Genomic DNA, 24,580 nt, shown 5'->3' with positions numbered 1-24,580 from the left:
CCAAGTGTGACCTGTTTTCTTGCCAACAAATTTGGCTTTAGGGAATTATTTAATTTTATGGTCTCTTTTTATTTTTTAAACGAATGTGCCCTCAGTCAAGGCATATCTACCCAAATGGCCTTAGTCAACAACTTAATTAAACTCAGGAGAAGTGATTTTTCTCACAACTAAAACCGTCCAGAAGTAGGAAGAATTGCCTCCTGTCATTATATCAGTAGGAGTATTCAAGTAGGCCACATACTTTCACCAGGAAAGTTAGAAAAGCTGTGAACTCTTGTACTAGATAGGAGAATGGAGTATGTTACTACCCCATTCCTGAGGAGATGATAGACAAGTGCCACCACGTATAATCTCAGAGGTTTTTCTCAGCAGTGTTCTTGAAGCATTTACATTCTGTGAGCTGTCATTCTTTCAAATCATCTTAAACATATGTTAATTTTTTATTCTTAACGGGAAAAGTTGTTACCAGTTGTTTCTTTTCAATCTAATTTTTTGGCATCAAAACGAACTAGTGTTTTTGTAGTCCAGAAACTCTACACTCAAATTGTGGTGTGTTAATAAGGAAATATTCTAAAATGATAAGCAAATCTAATTTGATAGTAAAAATGAACCCTAGGGAGGAAGTTGTTTTTATCAATCCAATAATCTTAGAGAAAATCATAGCATGTTAAACCTTTGTAGAACATCCCATTAATTGCTTTGTGTGTGTGTGAGGGAAGAATTACTCCTTATTCCCAGGTAGTAAACAAATACTGCTGGGTATTTAGAGAGGAGATTTCTCATCATTAAACACATGTGTATTTTTTAGCTCATTTTACCCAGTGTGATTTGTGTTAAATGAAACACAGAGTTGCAAGGGGCTTCAGAAATCGCATGATATCCATTCCTTTTGAGATCAGAAAGTAGACAGTTCTCGCCCCCATCTGCTATGCATTCTTGGCAAATGTGTTGTAGAGCAGAATGACACTAAATAGATCACCTGTTCCCCCCATTAATTAAGGGTGATTTTAGGTGGATTTTACAATCCATTGCATTGGAGGGTCAAGATTTTCCATAGAAGCGAAGTGGGGATTAACTGGGAGACCAGCCTCCCATCAGCAGTGGGAGATGGTGGTACATCTGTTTATGCTACCTGTCAGCAGAGCTCCAGCCTAGATGGCTGCCCGATTTCCTCCTGTTACCTCACCCCAACTCAGTGTGGGACTCAGAGAAGGTCTGTGGGCCCTCGGATGCCGTGGTGACCTCTCATCTCCACACTTACTGACCTCACAAGAAGAGACCACAGCTGTCTTTGGCAGAGACAAGCTCATGGGACCAGGATGATGGCTGGCCTCAGGCAGTGCTGCTCTCTGAGAATGTGGTCTCTGATGCCACAACTCCACCCCGGGCCTCAGGTCACATTTCCTGCCCGGTTGGCTCACGCTTCTCGCAGTGGCTGTGGCTCTTCTGAATTATAGCAGCTGTTAGAAGTGTCTGCCCAGATCTCTGTAGGCCCAGGCTTCTGAGTGACATTTATGGAGTGAGGAAGGATGCTGGTGTTCTCAGATGAGTTTTATTTCTCGTACTAGGTGATGTGAGCAGGGAATTGGGGCTTTTCGGAGACCTGGCGCTCTAGCCCTCTGGTGGTGCTGTTACTTTTTCATAAGGAAATTGCCCGTGGCAGCCTCTGATCGAGTCCTGGCCTCAGGGAGCACATCATCTCCTGCTTCAGGGCTCTGGTCAGAAAGGCATGTTCTCTGAGTCTTCCTGCTGTCGTCCCTTGGATCCCGTTGGAATTCAGGCCTGACGTTCCTCCTTTGGCTCTTTGTAAAACAATTGATTGCATTATCTGAGTCAGAAGAGTCATGCATATTTGTATGGAAGTACTCGTGGTATCCTTCCCAGTGTGGACACACACAAATACACACTCACACACTCTTACACTTGGAATCTCATGATTTAAAAATGTAACACATGATTGAGATGGGAAGGAATAATGCAGCTTTATTGAGGGCCAAACTGTAAAACAAACTTTGTGCATTTTCTCTGTATGGTGAAGTATAAATTTTGCTCCAGTCAGCTTTGACAGAGCTTGGTCAAGGAAAGAGGAGATTGGAAGACACATTGGACGTTGCGTCTCCCAGTCCCCTCCTATCTCCCCTCCCCGTTGCCTTGTTTTGTCTCTCTCTGACTCTCCTCTTCTGATCACTGCAGTCGGTTGTGGGGTTGGAGTGCTGATGGCCTATCGAAGCACCCACCTCCCTTTTCTCAGCCCAACTCCATTCCCACCGCTCCCTCCCACAAGACTCTCAGGCGCTCTTACTCTCCCAGGTAACAAGCTACCTGTTTACCTTGTCTGAGGTGTCACAATATTATTGCATTTCCAGGGTCGTCTCAGGTCTTCCGAAAGCCTTTGGCTTAGATGAGCAGGAGTAGAGCCTTGGTGAGAAGTGTGAGCAGGTGCATGAGCTCTGTCGACCTGCATGAGTACGGCTCCTACTGTGTCACAGGGACAGATGACCATTTCGCCAGCAGCCCAAATCCAGCGGCACCTACTGTAGCAGGCCCAGGCAGAGCTGAGCCCCCATAAAGGCGCTGGGGCAATGCCCTGAAGTCAAGGCAGGCCACAGGGGACGATTTCCTTCGTGTTCTTCTCAGGAGGACAAGGCATACCCACTGAGAAGCAAATGAGACCTGCTCTTTCCCAGACCATCTGTGTTGCATTCAGTCCTGCCATTGATGATAGGGACTGATTTCTTGCATGAGGTACTGCCATGTGGCAAGAGTCAGAGGACACAGATCCTGAAGGGAGGCCCAAGAAGTGCATTCACTGCTGCGTCTCATTGGTGTGCCCTGCCTCTAGGCAGGAGAGCAGTCGGTATTCTCACAAGCCCCTGGTTGTAGGTGATGAGGTTAATGACTCTAGAAGGGGTGGGAGTTCCTTCAGATTTAAAACAGATGGCAAATTGGTGGGACAAAGTAGGGGCCACGGATTTCTACAGATGTCTGTTTGAGGGTCCCTTAGGCCTTATTATGAAGGTCTAAAGGTCCAAGGCCCCCTTCCCTAGAAGGCTGCCATCGCATGAGCAGAGCATGGGGCAGGCCAGCTGTCTTTGTGCTGTGTAAGAGGAGTTTGTACCTGCTGATAGGTTAGAGTAAAAACAGAACTGAAAAAGGTCCGTTAATTCTGAATGCCTCATAGATAGCTTTTGCACAGATTTACATTCCTAATTTTGTGTCCTCAACTCAGGGAAGCTGTGCATTATTAACAAAGTCAACCACATGTTTTAACAACATCTTTCTTTCGAAACTCTTAGAGCTTTAAAAGTAGCTTCTCAAGTGTACAGAGAATCCTGTAATGACTGTTTCTAGATACACAAGGTTAGGGCAAGGACACAGCAACAATGTGACAGCTGCTGTCGTCAATGTTAATAAAGCAAACTTTTTTTTTTTAAGGTTAGCCATGCTTCAAAGTAGAAGTCCCATTTATTGACTGTGTTCCAGTACACTGACCTGTCTGCATGCCCTAACGGGCACCAAGCCTCACCGCCAGCCACTCTTTCCCATCCAGCCATCAAGATCCCCTTCTGGTGGGCACCTCATTTCCAGAATCATCTTTCACACATGCACTGTAACACTGCTAATGCTAATAAGTACCTATAACTTCTGTTGACCATTGCAGGGAAAGAACATTAACAAGAGACTTTTACATTTAGAAAAACCCATCAGTTACCTAAAATAAGAGGAAATCTTTGTCTCTTTTGCTTTCTGCCAAAACCGTATTGATTGCCTAACAAGGAATGAATATATCCTAATTCCGTTTCTGGTATCTTTTCCCTATGAAATGACAAAGTGGAAAATCTTAGAAGGCAAACTTCCTGTCTCAGCTGTCTCCATTCTTGGAGAGCTGACCTCATGCACCTCCCCATCCACGATATGGACCCATTACAACAGGGCAAGTCCAGAGCTCTCTTCTGCCTCAGTATTGAGTAACGTGGCCTGACCTTGGGTCGGTGACTATTGCCTGCTTGAGCAACTCTTCCTAAATTCTAAGGAAACCTTTCTGGGATCTAATTGCAGTGTTTATAGAAGGCCAGGAGCTGGCCTTTAACCTAAAGGTTTATGTCTCTGAGCTAAAGCAAGACAGTATGGGGGCAAGTGACAGACCGGGGTGTCCCTAAGCAAGCCTCTTCCGACAGGTAAAGTCGCCGCGTCCCTCTCGCTGTGCTCCTTTACGTTCCGCTGCCTGGGAGCATGGCATCGGTGATCCCCAGTGACTGCTTTCATAGGAATTTCCTTTTTCCCCCTAAAAAATGAGGGATCATGAACACTGATTTGGGAAAAAAAGCAAATGCCAGGACATTAAACTAGCAAAGAACGTAGCATTACCTGTTTCCTATTAGAAAAAAACGACGCTATCTCTCACCTGGAGCTCACGGTTTTAGCTTCGTACCAAGGAGATACTTCAGACCTCAAGCTAGTGAGTCCAAAGGAAGTGTCACCACCGGTTACACTGGGTCATGCACGTGTATTCCTCATTGTTAATTGAAAGTAAGAAGGAGGAACATTAACTGGACATTAATTAGGATCCTTTTATTATTTTGAAAAGGGCTACTGTAATGCTAAAGTTGTGTGAACCAAAGTGACATATTTTAAGACCACTCAGGTTACGAAAAATGAGATGAATTATGTGAAAGCTAACGTTAACTGAAGCGACATATGGAAAATAATATTGTGACATCCCTTAAAAAGCTGAACGTTCTGCCAGACTTCCTCTTGTCCATCTGTCATTCTTTCCGGGTTTTTTTGTTTTTTTTTTTTCCTTTCCTTTTGCATGGGCTATGCTGTTATTTTTGGTTGTTGTGATTAAAAGTATTTTAAGGCATCTTTTTCCATCTCGTATGCATATTTTTTTTCGAATCATATTCTGTTTTTATATATAAAAAATAGTGTACTGGCCAGATGTATAAATGCCTTTGTTCCCACATAAGCTGGTATTGTGTTGTTCTAGAAAGGCGGGTCCGGGAGCTGCAGTGCTTTTCATGCTTTCTTCACATTAAAGGGATGTTGCCTTTATGGACAGATAACCTTATGAACTTAGCAGGGGTTGAAATCTCTTGAATTCTGTTCAAGTGTTTTATTCCACCTCCTGTCAGTATACACATGGAATTTTAGCTGTGAACATGTTCATTCACATTTCTTTTGTGTTTGCTGCCAGAGCCAGTCTTTGAGTTGGCGTGTATTTTTGTGAACTCTCCAAGTACAGTTGGAGCATGGATTTTCTTTCATTCATCACAGAAGAAGAATGGGTGCTATCTGGGCGAGTGTTGAAATTGTAGGTAAATAGCTTCCATCTCTGAAGGGCGAGTTCAGATGCTGTGCCCCCGCAGAACCTGGTCAGCCTTGGAAAACACTTGGATCATTACAGCCTCAGCCAGTAGAGGTCTGGCTACACCCAAGGGAGAACTGTGCAAATCTTGTCTTGCTCATGTACCCAAACCTTTTAAAAAAGAGAAGAAAAGGTGGGGTGCGGGCTTAGTAAGTATTACTTGTTTTTAAGTTACAGGAGACTTAACCTCTTTTGAGAACGTACAGGATTGGCTGTTGCCCAGAGGAGAGGTTCCTGCCTGCAGGTGTCTGGGTTCAGTTCCTTCTCTTGAAGATGGCAAGAGTGCTTTTCTTTAGTCTTTATAGTGTTGTTAAATGCTTGCTTATGTACAGCCAAGGACTTTGAGTGTCCCCGAGCCATCCTCAGGATAGCTTAAGACTTCCTGTAAGTTCCATCAGACTGACTCACCTGATCTTCTTTTGACATTTTCTTAAAACAAGTGATACTTAAACTAACACAGGTTTTTTTTTTAACTTGTCCTTGGTCAACTGTTGCTTCTTGTCTTGCTTTATACTATGCTTTGTCCTCTACTTGTCTGTGATATTCTCAGTGAGGGACCATGGTGGATTTTGTTCTCAGGACCTGTTCAGCATACTTTTCAGATCTCTAAAGCCTACTTGTCGACACACTGCTTTACACCCAAAGGCTCTTGGGGACTTTTTCTCTGTTTCGTGTTTTGCTCTGTGTAGCCACTGAAGGAACAAGAGTTAACATCACTTTTCTGTAAGGGACAAATATTTCTTGCTTTTTGAAATACTTGCAGACATCCATCTAGGAATGTGACTCTTCTATAAAAGGTGTTTTTATTCTAAAACACATAAACATAAGCATGTTGGAAGAGTTGTTATTCACAGCTAGCGCCTGGGTTAGATGGCAGGAGAGGTGGTCGGGAGCCCTCCGGTAGGGTGGATCTGATTTGGAATTGTTTTGGAATGTAGAGTTTTATTTCACAAGTTTCTAATACCAAGCATAACCCCGTCTTTATGAGGTCATTTGCTTTGCTCCTCTGAAACTGGCTTGTAATACTAGCTTTAGTTTGAAATGCCTGTTCCTCATAATCTGTTTGTACATTTGAGACCAGTAACAACCAGACTCCTTGTTTCCATCTTCAAGATATGAAAGTTATTTTTCCACTTTCATTACCTCGTGCATTGTCACCAGTTGTCACCCTTTGAGTTGTTGCATTCTCGTGGTTATTGCTGTTCCCCACTGGTTCTTACCGAGTGCCGATGTAGTGCATTTGGGGCCTGGGTTGACAAAGAACAATTGTCCAGTGGTGGTGCCCTTACAGAAGGTGTCTCCTTTTCATTCCAAGTCACCTAAAGATACAAAACAATAATCACATCTTACTCCATAAACCATTGGAAGTAATTTATGCCCATAGCTCATATTTGTTCATATGCTTCAATTTAAGAAATACACTGTTTTTGATCTTTAGCATGCTGGAGTATGATACAGAGAACCTGAACTCTGAAGAAATTTATAGTTCTCTGCGTGGAGTTACAGAAGCCATTGAAAAATTTAGTTTTCGAAGCCAAGAGGATCTGAATGAGCCAATTAAACGAGATGGCAAGAAGGACTGTGATATTGTAAGTATCCCCAGGCCAGCAGAGAACGACACTTCAATTAAGTGATAATTCTGAAGATTGACCACTGTGAATACTGAACTGTATCTTGTAGTTAGAATAATACTATTTTAAGAGGCCCAAGGCAACTTTATAAAAATTTGAGTAACCCTCAGCTGTCTGTGAAAAATGTAAACTATCTTTTTCTCCCCAGTTTGATTTTGTTTATCCTGGACATATTTTTGTTCTTGTGACATGATCAAATAATGGGTCAGAATCGGACACCAGCATGGCTTTCTGGGAGCTCTAGTCTCACGCAGAGGCAGGCAGATCAGTGGGAAATTGTGGTGTGGCGGGAAGTAGTCAGGGCTCAGCACTGGAGAGATACACTGGGGCAGTCTTGGTGCTCAGGAAAGGTCAGTGGGATCCTCGGAGCTGCGTGAAGCAAAGGGTCAGAGGGAGTTTGGATGGATAGGAGGGGGCCCTTGTGTTTGGCATGATTTCCCTTTGCAGGTGGCGGAAGTAGAGAGAGCGGGCGTGTCTTGTTGGTGGCAAGGTTTGGGGAAGAGGCTGAAGAGGCTGCGGCGGTTGGCTCAGGAAGGGCACTGACACCCAGGGGACTTTTCTGCCAGTGTCTTAACTTTACTCTGAGGTCACTGGAGAGTCTTTATAGGGTTTTTAACCAGGGAAATGGCATGGTCACACTTATATTTTAGAAAGAATGCTGTCACTTTGAGACGGAGGATGACTCTGGAAGACGTAGGGTTGGGTAGGGCAGCGCTGAAATACTAGAGTCCGAAGTCTCTGCCTAGGACTCTAAAGTGCTGGGGCAGTTGAGGGAGTTAATATTCTAGAAAGAGAGGAAAAACATTTGTCAGTCCCTTTAGAACATAATGAATTCAGTTTTGAATACATGTAACTTGAGGGACCTGTGAAATATCTAAGCATGCATATCCCGTAGGCCTTTGCAGAAAGCAGTCTGGAGTTTCGGTTGGCTGTTCAGGCTGGGGATAGAGATTTGAGAGGCATTGACTAGTTGCTTGATGATAACTAAAAAGTGAGTGAAAGCGACCCATTAAAGGGTAAGGACAGAATCCTAAGGTGCAGCAACACTAAGGGAAAGACGAAAGAAAAGGAGTTGGAAGAAAAGCTATAGGTTATTGTGTGGGAGGCCGGGATAGTGTGGTATCTGAGAATTTAAGGGAAACTTTTGGGAAGGACATTCTAGCCAAAGAGAGGGGCCAGTCAGATGTGGAGTGAAAGGGCTCCACTGGATTTTTTTTTCTATCTGCATTAAATATGATAAAGTGGAAATTGAATTATTGAGCAGGTTCAAAATTCAGCATCTTAGCTGCTTGATGACCAGAGTGTTAGCGAAGAAGCTGGAGGGGATATAAAAATGCATTAAGCGTGAAAGATTTGGGAACCGGTATGTCTTTTTGGCCTGATAAGTGCCTCAGTCTAATAAGATAGACATCCATAAGGATGAAAGTCAGATCCACTGGGAAAATGGTTCCCAAAAGCAGAGATGAAAACATTCAACATGTGGGAGAAAGTCCATCCTTAGGAGTGATTACAGAATTACAATAAACCCTTTGAGGTTCCATTTTATGTCTAAATTGTTCCACTTCATTTCAAAGAGAAATTAAAATATTTAATGCTAGAAAGGATATAGGGAACTAGTATAATATTGGTGGCATGGGAACTTGATACAGTTGCTTTGGAGCTTAGTAAGTTACATTTAGCCTAAGTGATATTGATATACATATATATATACACACATACATACGTATCTTAAAGAGAGACAGAGCGTGTGAGTGGTGGGGGGAGGGGTGTTAGGGGGTGAAGGCACAGGGATAGAGAATCTTAAGCATTCTCCACACTTAGCTTGGAGCCCAGCATGAGGCTTGATCTCATGACCCTAACTAAGATAATGACCTGAGCCAAAACCAAGAGTCAGACACTTAACCAACGGAACCACCCAGGCACCCCTCAGCTTAAGTGATTTTAAGTTTCTTATCCTTTACCCAGAAATCTAACTTCTGGCAATCTAAGCTAGATGAGAAACTCAGCAAAAGGAAAGGAAGTTATTATATACAGTGCAATTTGTCTCCACATTATCTGTAACAAAAGCCAGAAATATTAAAAAACAGAAGGGAAATAGTTGAGTAAATCTTACTAGAACACAAATGGAAATAGTGGTATGAGTAAACATTGTGGTTACAAACACTGTTTATGTGAGACATTCTTACAGTGCGAGGAAAGCAAAATGTATGGTTGTGTGTACTCTGTGATTCCCGTCTGGTACAGTCTGCGGGAAGACAAGGACAGGGATAATACCCAAGTTTAACAAGTAAGATCTTTCGTTTTACTTTTTGTTAAAAGTGATTAGAATTAGGATGGTTTAGCTTTTATTTTGAAAATGTCTGAAGTTTTGTGAACCCTTTCTGTTTCTAAGTTCTTTCGTTATAATAATAATATGTGTTTTACTTTGAGAAGAGAGTTACAAGGAGAAAAAAAATCATCCATGAATCATTTCCCTATCATGAAGAAAGCCCAAAGTCTTATTTTGTTCAGGTCTACCCATATGTTGTATAACCTTTTTACATCTTAACAGTTAGTAGGACATCTTTTTTGATGGTGTTAAAAACCAGATGCATCCCAGCAGTTCCACTAGGTGTATGTTCAAAAGAAAACAAGGGACTGGAACAGATACTTGTACCACAGTGTCCATAATAGTATCATTCACAGTAACCAGATGATGGAGAAGCAGCCAAATATCCAACAGATAAATGGATAAGCAGAATGTGATAGATGCGTCCCGTGGAGTATTATTCAGCCATAAAAAGGAAAGTGATATTGACATGTTACAACACGAATGGACCTTGATTAGGCGAAGTGACGTAGTGACATACGCTGATACTGTATGAGTCCACTTCCATGAGGTACCTCGAGTAGTCAGATTCAGAGACAGAAAGTAGAATAGAGGTGACCCGGGCCAGGGAGGGCAGGGAGTTATTGTTTAATAGGTGCAGAATTTTGGTTTGGGAAGACCAGAAGGTTTGCCTAACAGATAATGTAGTCGTCATGGTTATACAGCATTGTGACTGTCTTTAATGTCATTGCATTGTACACCTATGATATAAATGATTAAAATGATCTATGTATGTTTTGCCACAATTTTAAACTGGCTTTTTTGCCACAGTTTTTTAAAAATGCTTAAGCATAAGGTGCTTTATCTTGTCAGAAGCAAAAGTCAGACATGTGCCACAGGAGTCCCCAGTGTGTCCTGCCTCCTGGAGACAGCTCCAGCATCGTCACACAGTCCGATGGCAGGGGTGAGGAGAGTGAGGTTTTGTTCCTGGTGGTCTGTCCATGCTAGTTGTGTTACAGTGACGCCCTGCAAAGGAAACCAGACAGGCCGGGGCTCCTCGGAGAAAGGACCCCCTGGAGAGAGGGGGTCATCAGGAACAAGGGCCAAAGGACTCAGGGGTTTGATTTGTTAAGGACAAGTCTCAGTATACGTTAGGAAGAAAAAGTTTCAGGAAATAGCCACAAAGCCTTTTCTTTGACCCAGCATAAAGCCCAGCTGAGAGTCACAGGTGTCCAGGGGGTGACGTGCCTCCCAGCTAAAAAGTTCTCCAGTGCTAAAGATTAGTAAGTGTTGTTTGGCTTTGGGGGGGATACACGCAAGGATATCCTGGAGGGTTGGGCTGCTTTAGATCTGTGGTGGTAATCAGGGAAGCACTAGCTTGGTGGTGTGTCAGGGCATTGCTGAGGAATCCCTGCTGTTCATGAAGAAATGGTGGGCAGTAGTGCCGGCACACGGGATTCCTGGAGAAATGTTCGAGTAAAACTCATCACCAAGTACAAAGTAAAACACACTTTACGTGTAAATGAGTGAATGAAGGGGTTTCATTGTTGGGTTCCTGTTAAGGTAGTTTATGAATTAGATGTTTGCAGATTAAGATCCTAGTAACTATCCTTTGGTTGGTGGCCAGAATTCACGTGCGAAATCTGACTCTCCTAATATTCTGAAAAGTGGAAGGAAGAGTTTGTTGAAAGTCCTCAACAGGAAATGACCATGTGCTGTGCTGCAGGTGTCCCGTGATGGTGGAGTTGCCTCACCTGCCACTGAAGGCCGGGGCGGCAGCGATGTGGTGGAGGGAGGCAGAACAGCTCTGGATAACAAGACGTCCCTCCTCAACACCCAGCCTCCCCGTGCCTTCCCAGGGCCCCGGGTGCGAGACTACAATCCGTACCCCTACTCCGACACCATCAACACCTATGACAAGACAGCCCTGAAGGAGGCCGTGTTTGATGATGACATGGAGCAGCTTCGAGATGGTTCGTCTTTCTTTGTGTGATTCCCACCCCCCCTTGGACCCCAATCCAAAAGTGCTCTCTGTGGGGCTCTCTCCTCTTGTCAGAGCAGCTCCAGGCCTACAGGACCTACGGGGTCTGTTCTGGTTAGTTGCTCACTCAGCAGCTCCTCACTGAGCTCCTACCTTGTGCTTAGCCATGGAAGGCACAGCCATGAGCAGAAGTAGGCATGGGGTCTGCCCTCCGGAAACTTACAGCCTTCTCACAGAGGCAGTTGTGAAGTAGGAGTCACACAGCTGACCTAAACTTGGAGCTGTCCCACTGTGGTGAAGGCAGGTCAGCTGTGCCCATGAGGGAGGGCTCCGCGGTGGAGCCGGGGCTTGAGTGGAGATTAGAAGCACGAGGGCAGTAGCAGTTAGCTACTACTATTGGGGGGCAGAGGGCCCTGCTGTGCACTCTCCCAGCCCTGAGCTATGGAAGTAGGATCCTGTATGGAAGTACGACCACTGAGAGGCTCCCTTCTTCTGTCACCAGCGTTTTAACCAGGTCTACCTGAAGCTGCTTTGGGTTGACTTCTGTCCTCTGGTTTGGAGCAAAGCAAGCTAGCATATACTGAGCTCCTGTACCACGTGCTTGCTGCTGAACTCAGTGTTTTACCTATATGACTAATGAGATAGAGGGCTTATTCCCATTTCACAGATCAGGAAACTAAGGGTTTGGAAAGGTTAAATTACTTGTTCCAACTATACTTGGTAAAGAACAGAACTAGTCTGCTGTCTTGTTTTGCTGTCTCACATTTGTATTAAGACCAGTGTCCATGATTGAGTAATAAGTGAGTGAAGTATGCATTGGTATGATGGTGTTTTTATCAGGAGCTTAATTATTTCCTTTTCACCTGATTGTCACGTTCACTTCATAGTCATTTTTTTGAGATTATATGTATCCGCTCTGTTCTTAAGACGTTTGTTTTGTATTTTTATTTTGAATGGAGAATTAAATCAGAACCCTAAATTAGAAGTCTAAACAGTTAGCATTCACTGTGTGTCATGAAGTTTGTAGCTTGCTGGGGACAAGGCAGATGAGAGACAGTCCCTGGCCTCAGAGAGTTCAAGATCTGTCAGGGGAAACAGACTTATCACAATGCCCCTGGAAAGGGGGGGGTGCCACACTAGTGCAGATGCTGGTTTCAATGGGGACACATAAGAAGGAGGCCTGGGGGGCACCTGGCTGACTCCCTGGCTCAGTCAGCTTAGTGGGCAGCTCTTAATCTCAGGGTCGTGAGTTCAAGCCCCATGGTGGGTGTAGAGCTTGCTTAGAAGAAGAAGAAAAAAAAGGAGGAGGAGGAAAACTGTGCTCTTGCAGTGGCTTAGTGATGGGACCAGAAGATAGCAATGAAGTCCTTCAGTCATTTGAAGGCACATCCCCTGGCTGTTATCTGCTGATCACCAGTGGGTAGCCCCTCCGGAGATTCCCAAGGAATCGCAGTGGTGTTTCCTGGGCCATAGGCCAGTGGTATGATGGTTAGTATGAATCATGCTTTCATGGAGTAGGGTGCTGTTTCCTTTCACTGCTCGTAGAATTGATAGCTCATTTAACTTAATCCATTTGTAGGTCTCATTTAAAATAGAACAGAGATTGGGGTGGATGTTGGTTGTTATCTATTTACCAACTGTATACTGAAAGGCTCAAAGAGAAAGGTGAGAATGCAGTGGGGGAAAGATTGAGTTCTTTAACATTTCAAACTTCCTGTGTGTGTGTGTGTGTGTGTGTGTGTTCCCTTACCTTAGATGCCTTAAAAGATATATATATGCAAAATCAAATTTAAGTAGTTTCTAATGATTTGTCTTTGCATTTTCATCCTTTCTATTGAAAGGGAATGTTCAGAGTTGAGGTCTTGAAAGAACATGGGAAGAGGAAGGATGTCTTTTTTGGTTAAAGTCCTGCAAGTAATTTTGCTAAGTGATCTTGGCGATCTGTGACTAGACAGTCCATGAATAGTCTAAACATCTTGACTAGTATCTGTTTGCTGTGCTGGTTACTAAGCTCTGGACATTTGGGCAGGGAAGAGATGTGAGAGGACCAGATGTGATGTGAGGAGGGCCCTGAGGTAATCAGATGTGATGCTGAGAGAATCAGATGTGCATGCTCTGGTGTCTGTGGCAGCGGGGGGGGGGGGGGGGGGGGGGGGACTATCGGGCAGCGGCCTGACTTAGGGCTCCTGCAGAGGGGGTAGACTTGGGGGAAAGAAGACCATTGAGGAGAGATTATTAGATGGCTCCCTCTGTTTGTCTGAAATAGGAGAGGGCAAAAGATGGTAAGGAAGGGTAAAGACACTGCTGTCAGTACTTGCCGCCTGTTCACACATCTCTGTCTTCATAGCTGGGGAGGTGGCCTGCAGAAAGCGTAGAGTGAGGTGGTTCAGGGTGGAAGGCATGGCAGCAGGGACGAGGAGCTGCCTCTGGGAGAGCGGGAAGCCGGCGGAGGGGATCTGAGCAACCCCAGGGGCACGTCCACCACCGGGGTTTCCCTTGGGATGAGACTTGGGATGTGACTTGTTTCGGTGTCTCCCCAGTGCCCATTGACCATTCGGACTTGGTGGCTGACCTTCTGAAAGAGCTGTCCAACCACAACGAGCGAGTGGAGGAGCGGAAAGGCGCCCTGCTGGAGCTGCTCAAGATCACGCGCGAGGACAGCCTGGGCGTGTGGGAGGAGCACTTCAAGACCATCCTGCTCTTGCTGCTGGAGACGCTTGGGGACAAAGACGTGAGGCACCTTCCTCATCTTATGCTTCCCCCCTTCCCAGGGGACAGGCTATGGCGTCCTGTTCTCCTTGAGTGTGGCGTCAGCTTTACTTTCTGTGTTGTACCTACTGTTTACATCAAAACATTGTTCAGATATCTTCTGAGCAGCAGTTCATGAGGTCATGTTTTGGTCAGAGGCCCCGTTCCTAGATTATTAGATGCAGGTTTTTATTGTAATCAGGATTATAGGACCTGAGGGAAATGTGTTCCTGCTTCAGGTTACTTTGTCTTCTATAGAATTTCTTACGACTTTGTTAGCATGGAATTTTTTTTACAGTGAGCTTTCTTCTGTATGAATGTTGAGTTTCATATGTTAATTGATAAGGAGACAAGTTCATTTTTTAAAAGACCCTGCTAGATGCTGCCTTCCATGAAGTTCTGTGTAGGTTCAGCCCTGCGTATGTGAGCAATTCCAGTGGTCTTCATTGGTCAAGCAGCTAGTTCTGAAAGTGTGGATTAGTTTCTATTATCTTCTTTATTATTTTTAAAACAAAAAACCCTCTTCACCCTGTGACATTTAAACGTGGCCCACAAGGCATTTGTACCGTGCCAGGTCTGTAACCCGCCCATGGCACCACGTAAATGACTGCCAGGAGGGAGCTGCCTAGTCGGGGCCCTGCCCTCTCCCATCTGTGTGCTGGTCCCTTACATGGAGACAGCAGTAAACATTGGGAATTGTCTGAATTACACTCTAGAAGTGAAAGTCCATCTCTGTACTGGGCTTTGTGTAGGCTGGCGGAAACAGCAATGCAGTAGGTGTGGTGAAGAGCTCAGGGCCAGGACTGGGTGGATTCGGTGGAGGCTCAACACGGCCCATGGTATAGTCACGCTCAGGGCCATGTTGGTGGTGACTTTGTTGGGAGATGGGTGCACATGGGCTGCGGAGTGTCGTGGTGACTGATTTCTTTCTGATGCTTGGTGTTAATGGGTTGGTATGCTGGTAGAAGGACAGTGACGAAAGGGCTGAATTAACTTCCCTGCAGCCGAGTATTGGCTGCTGAGGCCCGTCTGCTTAGTCGGGCTTTTTTGGGAGCTAAAGTGATGTCGCAGAGAGGGCAGGTGGATGGTGTGTCCGTGTGTGAACTGATGTGGTGTGTGAACTGTACAGATGAGCGGTGGAGGATCAGGATGTACTTTTTGGCTCTGTTTGATGTAAACCCCATTTTCTTTTACTGAGATTAGGAGTCTGTTTGAAATGGCTTTCCTCCAAGTGGTGAGACTCAGGCCGCAGACAGCTCGAGGCATATGCACATTCCCTTTCCCCGTGATCTCATCACACAGAAGGTCGGGAGTAACCACAGGGCTGCGACTCTCTCAGTCCATAGTCTTACAGGTTGTGTTGACGAAATGGTTAGATGCTTTTCACCTGCTCTTGTATACATTTTACAGAAGGGTCATTTGCCTTTTGTATATCTGAGCCTCAGGAAATCTGGAAATCCCCCCACAAGAGATGGATAATGAACTTAGATGTATCGTCCTCATTTGGTCTCATTCCAGAAACCTTCATCAGATCCCTCTAAGTGCTGGGCCTGCGCCTGCTTCATGGAGCCGGCCCCTCAGCCTGGGCCACGTAAGCGGTGTGACCTGTCAGGGTGCCAGCGAGGTGTCAGGGAAGCCCAGGGCTGGGTGCCTGGCCCTGCCTGGCGCTGCTGGCTGGCAGGCTCATTGAAGTGCTGGGTAGCATTTGCTAATGTCTTCCTTTCCTCTTGTACTCCAGCATTCCATCCGAGCACTAGCACTGAGGGTTTTACGAGAAATTCTGAGGAACCAGCCAGCAAGATTTAAAAACTACGCCGAGCTGACCATTATGAAGACTCTGGAAGCCCATAAAGATTCCCATAAGGAGGTGAGCCAAGCCTCTGGCCTCAGAGTGCTGAACAGATGGGTCTGGGGGTACAGTGAGGATGTGGAGAGGAGTGTGGCTCACTGTGCAGCCTAAGACAGGCATAGGACAGGGAGGTGCTCCCATTGAGCTTGTCCCTGGGCCATGACACAGGGTGAAAATCCCCTGCTGGTGTGACGGCTGAGCCTGGGGGCAGCCGAGGGCCTGGTGCCACTTGGTAGGTTCCGGACTCCTTTTCCACCTGTGCAGAAACTGACCTGTTCCACTGACCTTTCCCTGAGGGATTTCTCAAGTCACTGGTTCCCATTGCTGTGGTCAAAAGAAGGGGTGTAAAGCTCTGCCATTTCCTGGTGGCAGTCAGTACCTACCAGACTAGTGTTGGGAGATCAGGGTTGGCTTCGGAGACGCAGATGGGCGAGTGCTAGAAGCAGCTCTTCCTTACTCCACAACTTCAGACAGGTTCTTTCGGCTTCCAAGCCTCAGTGCCCTTGTGTGTCAGATAGAGGTGGATACGGTCACAATTTCTTATGAGAATTAAATGAGACACAGTCAGTGAGGGTTCCTGGTCCCTGGCATGTGGACACAGGTGCTACACCACATTGGTCTTCCTCCCTCTCCTGTCCTCTCATTGTGTCACTCTCTGCAAGATCTCAGTGAATGGAGGCAGTCATGTCATGCCTCTCCTACTAGCTCCTGAACAATTAAATGCTAGCAAACTGTCCCAGCACCTCAGATGCCTGCCGGGTAGCTGGAAGGACATGTTTCTGTGTCCTACACACTTAACAACCAGCCTTGATTGGACGTTCAGTAGATCCTTATCTACTTGCTTCCTGAATTGTCCAGCCCCCGTGGCTCACCAGTCCTTTGAGTGTCTAGAGACCTGCAAAGAAGATGGAGGGAGCTTTTCTGAATACCAGTGATCTCAGCAGCACTCTTCTGATCAACGGCACTGTGGGAAATAGGGCTATGTACTTAGAACTTCAGAAAACTTGAGTGGGTTTGACCCCAGAGTGAGACATAATCACTTGCTCAGTTCAGTGTCTCGGCTCGCATGTGACTCTCATGAGCACACTCATGGCTGAAGGGAATTGCAGTGAGAGCACTTCTTACATGTCTACAAAAAGAATCCGGACCCTAAATCGTGGTTTTCCTGTTTAGCAGTTACGTGACTGTCAAACAGTGACAGGTCTATCCTCCTGAAATCCACCCCAAAATAGCAGACTCAGCAAGGGTTGGGATCTCGTGCTCTGTCTGGGCATCTCCACGTGATGGTCGTAGCGCAACACAGGGTTGGGAGTGATAGATACTGTGTACGTCTGAAATCTGGCTTGGTTGTGGATTGTGAAAATCACTCACATTTGAACAAAACAGTTTCCATTTGCAATAACTCATTTAAAAAATGTGAGGACCAGATGAGTTAATAGAGTCAATACGATTACTTCTGAGCGAGGAAAGAGGGTCCAAAAAATGCTCTAATTTGTCAGGTAATACATGGCAGTTATTGGCAGAACGAGGAAAGAGGGTCCAAAAAATGCTCTAATTTGTCAGGTAATACATGGCAGTTATTGGCAGAACCAAGAAGCAGATCATGTGTCTCTTTTAAGGGGCAACTGGCCTGGCCCATATTGACTGGGCTTTTTTTTTTTTTTTTTTTTTTTTTTTTTAATTTAACCATAATAGCTTCTCCTTAATGAGAATATACATGATCAAAAAATGAAGTAAGGGGTGGCTGAGTGGCACAGTTGGTTAAGTGTCCAACTGTTGGTTTCAGCTCAGGTCATGATCCCAGGGTCATGAGATGAAGCCCTGCATCAGGCTCCATGCTCAGCAGGGAATCTGCTTGAGTCTCTTCCCCTCTCTCTCTGCTCCTCTCTCTCAAATAAATAAATATATCTTTAAAGGTAAAATTGGTGTTTTTTTCGCAAATATCTGATATCAGTTGTTTCCTCAGGAGAGGGCATACTTAGAATGTGGCATCAAGGTGAAACTAAGCCATCCATAGTGTGTGGCACTTACCAGCTGTCCCCTCAGAAGATGTCTGTGTTTAAAGTTGGCATCCTGATCTTGAACTTAGAAACTTTGACAGAAATTCCTAAGAAGTACAAGTGAACAAAATGAAATAATCTGTTTACTATTAGCTACTTTCTTGAGGGATCTTGTTTTGAATTGTGTTTTTTTTTTTCCTCTCGCAAAATGAGAAATTTAGGAGAGAAAGTTCTTAGGTGCGACGTCCTTTCCCAAGGGACAAAAGCAGAAAATATCCGTTGCTTAAAGTCAACTTTGTACCGCTCAGTTGGTGTGGAATTCGAATAACCCAGGGTCTCCACGCTGCTGTCACTGATTGTCTGATAAAGCAGGTGGGGAAAACACTGTGTTCCAAATAAAGGAGTGCCTGTATTGGCAGGTCGCCCCTGCTTTGCATACTTTCATACTCACCTTGACTCGGTGCCCTTGTAGTTTCCTTGTGAAACTTCACTCTGTCACTTTGCCAGAAGCTCCTCACTGGGGCATATGTGTATGTAGGTTTTAGGTATATATTTTTTTCTTTTTCCTTTCCTTTGAAATTCTTCTAGTCTTTCTTCTGTTTTAACTGATCTGTCTCCATTCCCTGTTTTTGTGTTTTCGGACAGAATACTTGGGTGCGTATCAAGTTTGTGTTGTAGCCATCTTGTTGGCATAGAACATCACACACGGTATTTCCCTAGTTGTTACATCTTCTCGGCACTACGTTTAGACGTTATTCAGACATTGGGAAGGATCCCAAGAGCTTCTAGACCCAGTGACTAATACTGGTCCTACAGAGAGAGGCAGAGTCTGTTCTCCTAGCTAATTAGTACCTCCAAAGTGTGGTCTTTCCTTTGAGCTCCCTGGAACTTCCATCTCGTAGGAAACTGGTTAGTTTTGTATTCACAGATAGAACCCAGGCTTTAGCAGGACGTAAAGGACATGAGACCCGGCAGCTGACATAGGATGCTCTGAGACCTTAGTCCCAGATGTCCTCCCATGCCCCCTGTGGTGGTGGCCATGCCACAAGGCGTGTCGAGATGACACCGCGATGAGATCAGTGAAAAAAGCTTTTAGGGCAGAGGAGTAGGGCAGGGTTAATGACAAGATGGCTTATTTTCCCATCCTTTAAGTCAAGGTCTTTTAATAGGAACCATGTATGCAAAACACTTTTGTTACACGTTGAAAGTGTCCTAAGTGCTAGATCTTGCTCCGGCATCACCCATCCTCAGCCAGCACAGACACAGTAAGCACCCTGGAGGATTTGGGTACCAGTTTGGAGTTTCTATTTGAGAAGTTGGTGTGAATCAGCTTAGAGAGGTTTTCCTATTCCTTATTTGAATAAGTACATCTTCTTCATTATCTAACTCCTTGTTTCTATCTTTTTAGTAAATGAACTTTGCCACTGAGTTTTAATGTCTTGTTAATGAAGTCACTGTGGTTTTCAGTAGGTTTAGCTTGTAGCAAACGCCTTAAAGGGCCCAGCCTTGGTAGTGACCTTCAGAAATCTGAAGCCCATTTTCTGTTTTAAAGGAAAACTCCATCAATTTTAACTCTTCACATCTTAGAATTTGCACTCTGTTTGGACTGCTGCTGAATCCCTCCTTCACTGATGAAGAGGGGATTTGATAAGAGAATTGATGGTACAAATGGATTCTGGGGTCATTGTGGGGGATGACTCTGGAGGCCGGAAACCCAGTTTTCAGTTCAAGAGTGTGTCCTGTCCAGCTGTGTTGCTGGGTCTCATCACCGCTGTGTGACCCTGGCACATGGCACTGTGGAAAGTGTCATGCTATATGAGGATTGCCACATGAAACTGGTTTTAGACATCCTTATCTGTTTTAGAAGTACTTCTTTCTTGGTCAACGATTGATACGCTAATTATGGATCATTTTAGACACATTTGATGTAAGAGCAGCTGTTGCTCCCAGGACTTTTGTCTTACATATAATCCCCCAAATGTAAAAATGTTTGGTAAATGTTTATTCAAACTTGAAAGAAACACCAACTCTATGTGTTTTTGTTTGCTTGTTTGTTTAAAGATTTTATTTATTTTTTGACAGAGAGAGATCACAAGTAGAGAGGCAGGCAGAGAGAAAGAGAGAGGGAAGCAGGCTCCCTGTTGAGCAGAGAGCCCGATGCGGGACTCGATCCCAGGACCCTGAGATCATGACCTGAGCCGAAGGCAGCGGCTTAACCCACTGAGCCACCCAGGCGCCCCCAACTCTATGTCTTAAGGATGTTCTATAATTGAAACTTTTGGATCGTTTCCTGAACTTGTCCACATTAGTGAATATTCGGTTTTATTTGTCTACTAAAGAATAAAACATTAGCATCCTTTTATGTCCTGTACTGGGTCACCAAACATCTTGTTCTTGCCCTGCACAAAAGTCTGGGGATTCCAGCCATCACCGTCCAGCTTTGGGTGGTTTGATACGCTTGGGGAAGTTGGATTCTGAGGTAAATAGAAAACAGTTTTTTGTCTTTAGGGTTTTTGTTTTTAAATCATTTCTGGTTAATTTTATATTTTATGATTTCAAGGAATTAGAAGTAAAGCCAGACCAAGATTATTTCAGACATAAGAAAACATTTCGGGAACCAGTCTTCCTGCTTCTGTTTTACCCTGCTGGCCTGGCATGTCTCATGCAGTCCTTTTGACAAACATGGCCGGAGAAAAGCAGCAGTGTGTCAGAGAGAAGACATTCTGTTTTAGTGAGCTGATAATTCTCTTTCAAATACCGATTAAAATCACCATCTGACCACAACTTAGCCAGATCCTCTGCACTCTGAAATGGTCCTTGGAGGCCTCCTGGGGCAACAGCCATGTGTCAGTTGCTCTGGAGAACAATGCGTTTTGTGAACCTGGAGAAATCACTTCGCCTCTCCGGACCTTGGTTTTTCTTATCTGTTAGTGCAGGGAGTGGACTAGATGATTATCTGTATCTCATTCAGCCTCATGGTACTAGAAGTTGATATTGTATAACGAACCTTAACCTTTGTAGGTTCTAAATATGTACTTTTTCCTTGACTCAGTCTTGGGATGTGGCTGGAAACCCAATTTCCTTTGGAAGTTTTTACTGCTTAAGACAAAGGCAAAACCAGAAATCTATACAATCATTTAAAGGTTAATAGTTGCCAAGCCAACAGTCTGACACTAATAGCCTAAACTCTGGCTAATGTTTTATTATTGGAGGCAGGAGGTGGGGGCATGGGGCAGGGCTCCAGTCTTCAGGGAGCCCGTGGTTTTGTGGAGGTTAAAGCAAACATGTGGTTCAAAGTAAGATGCCCGAGGAGTTTCGAGGGGCTGGAAGAGGCAAGGAAGACTGCCTGAGGTAGTTAGAACCTGAGATTGGCTGTGAGGAGTAGTTAGGGAGAGGATTCTAATGGTGTGCCAGGGCAGCACGGCCAGGAGAAGGGAGCATGGGCCTAGAAGGCTCCATAGAACCCAGACTGCCGTGGTGTTCTGTACATCAAGTGGAGCTGGTCCCAACCCACAGGGCTGTTGTAAAGTGCCAGGCACAGTGTCTGCTTCAGAGTGGCCGTGCCGACTGCCCTTCCAGCATTACTTGAGGCGGGGAGTAGCTCCTTGGCTCTGGTGGACTGGCCCTCCTTGGATCCGGACGTGACTCATGGGCATTAGCTCCTGTAGCTTCAGGAAAGGCATCTTACTCCAAAACAGGCAAGAGGGCCATTGTTTAATGTCAGAGCCTTTGAGTGCGAAGTCCTGAGTTCTCATCCTATTTGCCTTTCACTGGCTGTGTGACTGGGCAAGTGACAGGCACTTTCTGGGTCTCTAGAATGCCCGTGCACGGGAGCAGGGATACGTCATGCCCTGCAGGGCTCTGTTGAACATGGAAGGTACCATTTCTTCTCTCCTTGTCCACTGAAGAAAGTAGACAGATTGACAGAACTGTTGACAGGCTTTTTACATCTTAAACAAAGCAGATATAACTGCACTTTTCTAAATACATCTAAGAAGCTATTTAAATTGGTTGAGCAAGCTTTAAAACACCAGTAGAAAACACAGCTTTTGTCTTGGGGCTTGTGCATGGAGTTGCTGTCACATTGTTACCTCCAGAGTGGAGGTAACAAAACACCATGAGATTTGAGAGGTGGACACTGGGGCTGCATGGAGGAGGCTTCTGTGTGCTGCCCAGCTTCCCGTCTGAGATTTAGGTCATCTCTTCCACCCTTCCTGAGAGGCCGGCCAGCCCAGTGTCTGCGGTGCCCTCCTGGGCTCTCTGCTGAGAGAGCCCCTCCTGACTGCTCTGCACTTTTTCTTCAGGGCCCTAATTCTGCCCCTGGGAGTAGGACAGACTAAGTCTTCCCCTTAACTGTCTTAATACATCTGCAAGAGAAAGTATTGCCCTTAATCTGCTTTTCCAGGCAAGGATGTGATGGCTCTCGTGTTAGACATCTTTTCATTCAGACTCAGCCTGAATTTTTCCCATGAAAAAGAATTTTTTTTTTTCCCAAGAAAAAGAGCTCATCAAAGAGCGGTAGAAGATAATGTGGAAATTCTTGTTTTATAGTCTCCCGCTCAATTTTCTGATGAGGGAAGCTGAGGCCTGGAAAGTGAAAGAAATTTCTCCCCAGGCCGCCTCACCAGTTGATGACAGAACCAAAACTCAGGCCTGTGAATGTTCTACTTGGAGCTTTTTTTTCTTCCCCGCCTTGCTCCCTCTGGTATGGTACTGAGCCTGGCTAAGTGAGGACTCACGAGCAGGTCCAGGCCCGTGCTGGCACTCCCCCTTAAATCCCGGCATTTATTAAGTGCCAGTCTCTCACCAATGACCAAATCTCTCCGGGATCCTTGTGGATACCAAAACTCAGCGTGGATCCCATTTGTATAAGGTCTTTCTGGCCTTTCCCCAGAAGGTGGCGCCATGCTTTTCCTTAGCTTCCACATTTTTGAGGCGCTAAAGGTAGGTATGCCCAACTGGGAAGACTTCTTCGATTCCACTCATTGTTTAGGAACATTTGCGTTTTTGTGTGTGTGTGTGTGTGCACTTAAAAAACTTTTTTTTTATTCAACCAATTTTTCTGGTGTGTCTGTGACAGAGCCAAATCAAACTTTGCAAACGTAAAAGACTATCCAAATTTTGACAAGCTCTTTGCTCTAGAAGAAACCTTATCTTTAAGCAAACATTCATTAATATTCCAAGTAATGATCTCATTTTTTAAAAAAGTTAGATGAGGAAATTATGCTCTTCCTAGCTAGCTAAAATTATTTTACTAACTGTGAAAAGAAAAAAAAATCCTTGTGTTTCTGACTAGACTATAGCAGAATCAGAGTTGGAACAGTTAGGATCACTTTAAGATGGGTTATAACCTGCTTGATGCTGCCTTTCCTTAAATATGCCCCATCCCCCTTTTTAAAATCCTTGCCATCTCTGGCTACCTTGTCTCCTAAACAGTATTGTTCTCCTTTCTTTCTGGTGCCCATGTTTACTTTTGCACTCTGTTTGCTTACATTTATAATCTTTGCTTCTTATGTTACATAGAACACAGGAGAAAAACCTAAAGTTCACCCTGAGTCAGGCAGCTCGCCAGAAACTGGGGGCTTGGCATCTAGAGGGAAGTCAGGAACACCTACCTGCCTTGCCAAAGATGATGTCTGTCTTGGGAAACTTTCTGTAACCTCAGTAGGCGAGAGGGCCTCAAACTTACCATTTCTAAGTGCACCTTCTGGCTTTTTATTTTCCCACATTTTCCAAAGACCTTTTTATGTTAGGTACATTTGAGTAAATGCTTCATGCAGGTGACGTGGAGAATTCCTGGAGTTCTAAGAGAGGAAGTTCTCCTTGGGTTTGGGTTTCAGCTCAGCAGATATGAAAGTCTGTGGCCCCAGCAGCTGACCATAGGGTAGCTCTCTTTCACCGGAATGACAGGAGAGCATGGAGAGGTGGGAGGGGAGGAAGACCCCCTTGTGATGGGATGGAGTTCTCACCATGAGCCTGCCAGGAACCTGCCTTGTCCCGTTAATGCTGGCTCATGCCTAGGGTCATGGAGGGGTTGTTTGCTTCTCTCAGGACGTTAAGTGGCGCAGCTGATGCTTGGATCCCAGGCTGTTTCCATGCCTGTCTTTCCACCCACTGAGCTGCTGCCCAGCTCCCAGCGGAATCTTTTTTTTTTTTTCTTTAAAGATTTTATTTATTTATTTGACAGACAGAGATCACAAGCAGGCAGAGAGGCAGGCAGAGAGAGAGGAGGAAGCAGGCTCCCCGCTGAGCAGAGAGCCCGATGCGGGACTCGATCCCAGGACCCTGAGATCATGACCTGAGCCGAAGGCAGCGGCTTAACCCACTGAGCCACCCAGGCACCCTTTTTTTTTTTTTTTTAATATTTTATTTATTCATTTGACAGAGAGAGATCACAAGTAGGCAGAGAGGCAGGCAGAGAGAGAGGGGGAAGCAGGCTCCCCGCTGAGCAGAGAGCCCGATGTGGGGCTCGATCCCAGGACCCTGGGATTATGACCTGAGCCGAAGGCAGAGGCTTTAACCCACTGAGCCACCCAGGTGCCCCTCCCAGAGGAATCTTAAACGTGGATTCCTGTCCATTAGTGTTTTCTACCTTGGCTATATCTATGAAGTTATCCAGTATTTTCTGCCCCTGCTGTTTTTTCCCTCATATTTAAAAACTAAGATACATGGTTTCTTCTGTCAGTACCAAGCTT

At 45.2% G+C, this 24,580-nt stretch overlaps 1 protein-coding gene across 15 annotated transcripts in view; it reads left to right on the top strand.

The window, feature by feature from the left end:
- The window catches only part of CLASP1 (cytoplasmic linker associated protein 1), a 268,343-nt gene that overhangs the window by 226,150 nt on the left and 17,613 nt on the right, over positions 1-24,580 (top strand). For 8 of the 15 annotated variants that reach the window (XM_032353914.1, XM_032353916.1, XM_032353915.1 and 5 more), the window contains 4 exons: positions 6,807-6,957; positions 11,034-11,280; positions 13,829-14,019; positions 15,775-15,903. In XM_032353914.1, the coding sequence (XP_032209805.1) occupies positions 6,807-6,957; positions 11,034-11,280; positions 13,829-14,019; positions 15,775-15,903 (718 nt within the window). Of the gene's footprint in view, positions 1-2,193; positions 2,311-6,806; positions 6,958-11,033; positions 11,281-13,828; positions 14,020-15,774; positions 15,904-24,580 lie in introns of all 15 variants that reach the window. The other 7 variants (XM_032353912.1, XM_032353910.1, XM_032353909.1 and 4 more) reach the window with 1 other exon arrangement.

Source organism: Mustela erminea, chromosome 8 (assembly GCF_009829155.1).
Source record: "Mustela erminea isolate mMusErm1 chromosome 8, mMusErm1.Pri, whole genome shotgun sequence".
Lineage (NCBI taxonomy): Eukaryota > Metazoa > Chordata > Mammalia > Carnivora > Mustelidae > Mustela > Mustela erminea.
Note: the sequence above shows the minus strand (reverse complement) of the source record. Positions and strands in the feature narration are given on the sequence as shown.